Source organism: Pteropus alecto, unplaced genomic scaffold (assembly GCF_000325575.1).
Source record: "Pteropus alecto unplaced genomic scaffold, ASM32557v1 scaffold389, whole genome shotgun sequence".
In the NCBI taxonomy this organism is placed as follows: domain Eukaryota; kingdom Metazoa; phylum Chordata; class Mammalia; order Chiroptera; family Pteropodidae; genus Pteropus; species Pteropus alecto.
Genome location: NW_006443569.1, coordinates 1,501,934 through 1,509,031, shown reverse-complemented (window position 1 = coordinate 1,509,031; position 7,098 = coordinate 1,501,934). Strand labels below are relative to the sequence as shown.

At 51.6% G+C, this 7,098-nt stretch overlaps 1 protein-coding gene across 1 annotated transcript; it reads left to right on the top strand.

Annotated features, from left to right (window-relative positions):
• Positions 1-2,480: 2,480 nt before the first annotated feature.
• Positions 2,481-4,323, top strand: FOXQ1 (forkhead box Q1). The gene has a single exon (XM_006924557.2). The coding sequence runs from the start codon at positions 2,828-2,830 to the stop codon at positions 4,001-4,003; it is 1,176 nt and encodes a 391-aa protein (XP_006924619.1). The 5' UTR covers positions 2,481-2,827; the 3' UTR covers positions 4,004-4,323.
• Positions 4,324-7,098: the final 2,775 nt, after the last annotated feature.

The following is a 7,098-nucleotide window of genomic DNA, read 5'->3' as shown; positions in this document are numbered from 1 at the left end:
AGCTCACAAAAAAATGGCTCCAAGGATCCCCAGGGACAGAAATGTACTTGCTGTACATTCAACCCAAGAAAAGATGAGCACTAAAAAAAACTAACTGCTCAGGAGCTGAAAGAAAACTTCTAGTCCATTCTGATAGGCATCTTTTTACAGGTGAGTAAGGAACAATGGCAACCTCAAGGTCATGTAATCATGTGTGAGTGGCAGCCTCAAGGTCATGTGACAGCAAGGCCCATTGTGGTGCACAGTTTTCTTCTCTCTCTGAACAATATCCCTATCAACAGGCCAAAGTCCATTGGAACTTCCCAGGCTAACTCGATGACCCTAGAGCAGCTGGGCTGGGGGACCTGGGGAGAGAGCCGGGACAGGAGATAGGAGGGTGCTGCACCAGGGTGAAAGAAGTCATACAAGTCTGGAGAGGAAAACTGTAAGTTGCTGCAAACACGGAAGGAGGTGTTGCCAAAAACCTGAGGGTATTTGGATTGCATGGGGGCAGGCGTGTGGAACTGGGGGTGGGCAGAAAACCTCGACCCTATAGTCTCTCAGCAGCCTCCTCCGTTAGACTCTAGCCAACCTGGACCCACACCTCAACCGGCCCAGGTTTATCTCCTCCATAAAATAAGCCTTCGTCTTCCTGTCCTGCCCACCTCCGAAGTTCAAACATAGATATAACATTCATTGTGTGTGTCTATTATCTCTAGTCAAATCGTTGTTTCTTTACCTGGCTTCTTTCTTGTCGCAGCCCACTCCCCTCTCCAGGTCCAGGGAACCATAAACTCCTAGAGCTGAGCAGATCCCCTTTAGGGCAGCTCGTCCCAAGGAAAGAAGCCATTCCTCCACGTAGCTCCCCACTCCAACACGCAATAGATGTCAGTCTAATCTCCAAACGTGATAATTTCCCCAAACACAAAAATAACAGAGCCTTCGATGGGTCAGTCATTTTACCCACCCCATGCTGAACGCCTTTAAAACTGCCTGAATAAAGACAGGAGAGGATTGTGTACGTTTTCTACACAAATGGTGGAAAGTAATAAAATAAACATCAAAGATGAGCTCCCACGTATTCGCAGTTCCGTCGTTATTTGCAACAAAGGCAGGAAAAGGGAGGAAAACTCAGCGTAGAAGGGCAGCGGATTAGAAATGTACCCTTTGGGGACCACTGGGCCCCTCCCTGGAGTACTGACACCGCGTAGGCGTCAGGCTCGAACGTCCTGGGACGGAGAAAAGTCTCTTCCCTTCCCTACGGTCGGACACCGGTGCCACTGAAACCACAGCAAAAGCCCTCGAGGAGGACTGAAAAGAAATGGCCGCAAACACGTAGTGTTCTAGGCCCCCGCCCCCGGGACACGCCCTCCCTGTCGTTCCTGTTGACTGTAGGAACCCACGAAGAGCGCGGCTCTGCTTCGGGAGAGGCTTCCGCAGGGACACGCGCTAAAGCAGAGCCAGCCTTCCCGCACCAGATACAGCCGCCCCAGGTAAGAGGCGACACTGGTGCTCTTCCCCAAGAGCTACCAGCCAGGTACAGAAAAAGATAAAGGAAGGCTAAAGAAAAGTGAAAGTCGGCGGCCATTTAGCAAGAGTCAAGGTCATCCAAAAAGGCGTATATCAAGTGCAGTATTTTATTCATTAAAAAAGGAAAGAAGACAAAAATAGTCCTCAAAAAGAAACCGTAGGACGGGGGAACAGCATGTGGCTCCCGTAAGAAGTTACTTCAAAGTATGTCCTGTGCGGTCTCTGCTGTTCAGCACCTCGTCAGGGAAGAAAGTTTACTTTCTGGAAAAGCACTGTTTTCACTACCAGAGACATACACACTGTGTGCATCTTAGGAAGGCCACAGGCCTGCGCAAAGTCCCTACTGTCCTCCCAGGTGACCCCAGCCACGGCCTCTCGCCCAAATTGCTTCTTTGAGCTCCAGGGCTCAGGGACCCCTCTGGAGCTGAGCCAAGGAGCAGGCGGACGAGACCTGCACACACGCACACAAGCACACTCACAGACACGCGCACAATCCCTGTCGCGCGCACAATCCGTGTCGCGCGCACGCTCCTCATTGGCAGGAGGCGGAGGGCGGGGCGGGTCAGACCCAAAACAAACAACCTGCGCGCAGCGACTTTTTTCCGCGCCGCCGCTTGGTCTCGACCTGGTGCGCGTTCGCCAGGGAGCTGCCGCCACCTAGGCCACATCGTTTCCCCACCCCTCTGCCTACAGCGCCCAGGCCCCGCCCCCGCCCCCGCCGCCGCAGGTTTATATTCGGCGGGACCGAAGGTTGAGGCGAGACTTAGCGGCAGTCGCCCAGCGCGGAGATGCTACTCCGAAGGCTGGGGGTGGGAAGACCGTTGTGGGAGCCAAGGCCTCGGGGACTCGGCTCCAAGGGCGCTTAAGGCTGAAGGCTCAGCACCTCCCCTAAGGTGGCAGCACACTAGCCTGCACTATTTACCTGCCCCGCGGAAGCCTGCTCAGAAGCCCTCCTGGTCTCTTGGACGTATAGCAGATGCGCACGCTTCTTCCCTCCAGCAGGAAATCCCAAGCCCCCTGCGCCTGGGCACCACAGGTTAGAACCACATCCCTGCATGCATTCATCTCGGAGTCGCTTATCCTCGAATTGAAGACAGCGCTCACCCAACTTCTCCCTCTCCGCCCCTCTTAATTCACCCAATAAGCACAACCCCTCCAAAGAAACATTTCAGCGGAAGAGAACTCTTCTACGGAAAAGTGACTGTCTCTCGCAAGAAGGTGAGCTCTCGTGAGGGAAAAACAAGGACTCTCGGTCCTGGATCGCCACCACGCGCAGAGGAAAGGGGTACGGAGCTGGGCTGGAACAGGGTGCGCGGACATGAAGTTGGAGGTGTTCGGCCCCCGCGCGGCCCACGGAGACAAGCCAGGTAGTGACCTGGAAGGCGCAGGCGGTAGCGACGCGCCATCTCCTCTGTCGGCAGCCGGCGACGACTCCCTTGGCTCGGACGGGGACTGTGCAGCCAACAGCCCAGCGGTGGGCGGTGGCGTGGGGGAGCTGGTGGGAGGTGGCGAGCGGAGCGCGGGAGGTGAACCCGCGGCCGAGGAGGAAGGCCCGGCGGCAGCGGCGGCGACGGGGGTCGTGGCGGCGGGGCCAGGGGCGGGAAGCGCTGGGGGAGGCGAGGGCGCTCGCGGCAAGCCGTACACGCGGCGACCCAAGCCCCCATACTCGTACATCGCACTCATCGCCATGGCCATCCGTGACTCCGCGGGCGGGCGCCTGACGTTGGCCGAGATCAACGAGTACCTCATGGACAAATTCCCCTTCTTCCGTGGCAGCTACACGGGCTGGCGCAACTCGGTGCGCCACAACCTCTCGCTCAATGACTGTTTCGTCAAGGTACTGCGCGACCCCTCGCGACCTTGGGGCAAGGACAACTACTGGATGCTCAACCCCAACAGCGAGTACACCTTCGCTGACGGGGTCTTCCGCCGCCGAAGAAAGCGCCTCAGTCACCGCGCGTCGGCTCCCGCACCGGTGCTACGGCCGGAGGAGGCCGTGGCCCGCCCAGCTGCCGCGCCCCCACCGCCGGCGCCGGCTCCCCCAGCCTCGCCCCGCGCGCATTCGCCCGCCCACCAAGATGGGCGCGTCAGCCCCGCAGGCAAATTTTCTAGCTCCTTCGCTATAGACAGCATCCTCAGCAAACCCTTCCGCAGCCGCAGCGACGGGAACACGGCTTCCGGGCCGCAGCTGCCATGGGGCGCCGCACCCTGTCCGCCTCTGCCCACATATCCCGCGCTCCTCCCTGGAGCGCCTGGCGGAGCCCTGCTGCCACTCTGCGCGTACCGCGCCGCCGAGCCGGCGTTGCCTTCGGCGCCACACGTCCTGCTTGCGCCCTTCTCCGCCTCGGTTCCTGCCAAACCTTTCCGAGGCCCGGTGGCCGGCAGCGGCGCGCACCTGTACTGCCCCCTGCGGCTGACCGCAGCCCTGCAGACCGCCTCAGCCCGAGGCCCTGCCGCGCACCTGCCTTACCCTGTGGAGAAGCTCCTAGCCTGAGCAACAGCCGCTGAACTCCGCCCGGGTGGGCGCCTTCTGGGAAGCAGGGAACACAGGTTCAGAGCTTTGCATTTTCTGTCCAGAGGAAAGGAGACTTTAAAAGAAAATTCTCCATCAAACGTGCCTTAAACCTAAGAATTTTTTAACAGAAGTGTTTTAGTCCGGAATGTTTCCTTCACCTTTTATAATTTTACAGAGGACCAAAGCAATTTTTCATAATGGTTTGTGAGTTTTTTGATCAAGCCTGCCCCTCCTTTCCTTCACAAAGACTTTTTCTCTCTTCTGACTGCCCAGGCTCCACCTTACTCCTACTATTTTTGTCGCACCTTCCACTGATTTGTCCCTAACAAAAAAAGAAAAACACATCAGGGAACCATTTCGTATGATAAATTATATGACCACTATTTGGGGTTTGTTGGGCCCCTGTTCTGTGTACGTATGTGTCATTTACAGGTATGACTGAATGTGAGAGAAGTGTCAGAGAATCTTCAGTCATCTCTCTTCTATTGACCAATGCTTCACTGTGCCAAAAGATAAAAAAATATATATATATTGATGAGTTTTGTAACTAAATTATTTATATATTTTTGAAACCTGAGTTTAAAATGTTGCAGGCAACGGGCTACAGCTTTATTAGTGGTTTGGTGGTCTCTAACTGTGGTCTCTTTGGGCCACGTAATTTCTTTAAAGGAAAAGTTAACATGTATATGGGGTGCCAGGACCACTACCGTGTGAAAGCAAGTGTGATTTTTATTTTTAATATTTTATTTGTGTCTCTGTACATATTCATGTATAAATTTTATAAAACCCAGGCATACTGCTTATTTTTAAATAAAACAACTGACTTTAGCACTTTGTGGTGATGGGCTGAAGATGAAGAAATTTTAACCTCCACTCCCCAAAAATTGGCTTAGGTTTGAGTCTTAAGAAACTTCCAATGGGGGCATCAAAATATTTTCCTGATGATTCATTAAAGGTAGAGGCAGTTAGCAGGTTTCTTTACCTAATAAATTCCTATACAAATATCCAGGATGGGATTTCCATAGATAGGATTTCTTAAAGCTTAAAACCAAAGACTTCTGTAAGAATTCTGAGTTGCCAGAACAAATCATAAAGTGTGTGCCCCAAGAATCCTTTAGCAAACAAGTTATTAACAAGCTTATAGTCAAGCAGACATTTTCAGGTAAATTGGTTCTGATTAGGGGTTCAAAATGCTGGAAACAATCTTGACATACAACTTAACACACCAAAGATTTCTTCAGGGCAGTTTTAAGAGCAACTCGAATGTGAATTTTTGTCAAACAAAACCTTTTACCTTTTTAGGAATGCAGAAAGTCCATTTGGGGTTGTGAACCAGTCAGTAGTTCCCTCTCCCTCTCCCTCTGTATGAAGAGAGCATTTGTACATGTGCGGCTGCCAGGCCTATTTCAGTTGTGATCTAAAGAGAATATGCCATCTCAGATATGTCAGAGACAATTTACCATATTGATTAGAGGAAGTACCAGAAAAGTGTGAACAACTATTTCTCAATAAATTCAAAGACAGTGGAACTTTAACAATTTATGATTGCAATATTCTAAAGAGTCCATACAATGAGAAATTCGGACTGGAAATTTAGGCTTCATTATTGTTCCTGCCATTCTCCAGTAGATTTCATTCCATCCAAGAAGATGATTGGGGATTGGCATATTGTGAGTTGGGGAAAGAAAGTGGAGTTTATTTCAAGATGCTGTCTTTTGGCAGAAATGAGAGACAAAAGCACATCCCTAAGTCTAGTTAACAAGTAACAAGTCTTGACGGATTTGTGTTGTATCTACTTAGTAGTCATGAAGAGTGATAATAATAGGGTTGAATTATAACAAAAGGTGGGCATTTAAGTGGATATTTGCACCCACAAAGCCAATAATTAAGAAAATAAACAGTCTAGGGGGGGAAGGGGAAAAATGAGTTCACTGGGTTGAAATGATTAGCACCCATGCTCAATTCTTTGCTGTTTTCTTGAAAACACACTCTAAGATTGATGGTGAGCAGGGAGTCAGCAACTTCATATGCTTTCCCATCTCTGATTCTAGTAGATACTTCTCTCCAACTATGTGCCTTGCCTCCAGAAGCTAGGTGCTACTTTTTATATCAGTTTTGTAAAGCCACTATCTTTATTTCTATATTGGTACATGATGACAGTTTTGCAAATGGAGATTTTTAAATTGCCACTGATTTATGTTAACTCGAAAAAGCAATGTAAAAAAGGGAAAGGCAAAGGTGATGTTTTTAAAATCACAGCTGATCTCTCCTCTCCTCAAAAAAATCCTCCCTTCCTAATGAACACTGGGGAGTCTGAATCAAATTGACTGAGGTCTCCTCAGCTTCTGGGCCCCTTCACTGTCTCCCCAGTTATCATAGGGTTTTCTAGAGAATGGTCGATCGCATGAACTTTGTGCCGCTGTTCAGTGTTCATGACCAAGCTTCTACTCCCACGACCCAAATAACAATCACCTGATAGGCCCCCGGGGTGGAGGGGTGGGGGAGGATGTGGAGGGTCCCAGGGCTCCGTGGCTTCCTTCCTGCCTCTCCTTCACACCCCACAGCCCCAGCAGTTTCACCCTCTCTCTGATGGGTGGAGGAGGCCCAGAAAGGAAAAGAAGGAAATGTTTAAGTCCCGTTTTCTACATGAAAGCAGAAAGCTTCACGGCTGTTTTTACTTCCAGCAACGCTCCAATTCCACGGGAAACACATGTTGCCACGAAGACCCAGGCCTTCAGCGATGAGGTTCTGCGGGGCTCTCAGGACCCGGGCCTCCAGCAGCAGCCACAGCGGTGTGACTCATCCAATACCGTTCCTTCTGGCATCTAGCCAGGGAACTGGATTCCTCAGTGGCATCAGAGGAATGCTCAGAGCGTCCAGAGGGCTGGACTTGTCCCACCCCCAGCCTCCAGTCCGACCCCCTTACACAGCCCACCCCTTCCCCTAACCCATTCCACCTCTATCCACAGCCCACCTCTGTCCCTAGCCCGCAGATTGCCCCTCCCAGGATACGAATCATGTGCTAGCTGAACCTCAGCAGCGGAGATCACAGGACTGCAGAGTGGGAATGGGGG

Excerpts from the sequence above, each read along its gene's own strand:
- FOXQ1 (XM_006924557.2), top strand. The coding sequence starts at position 2,828 with ATGAAGTTGGAGGTGTTCGGCCCCCGCGCGGCCCACGGAGACAAGCCA.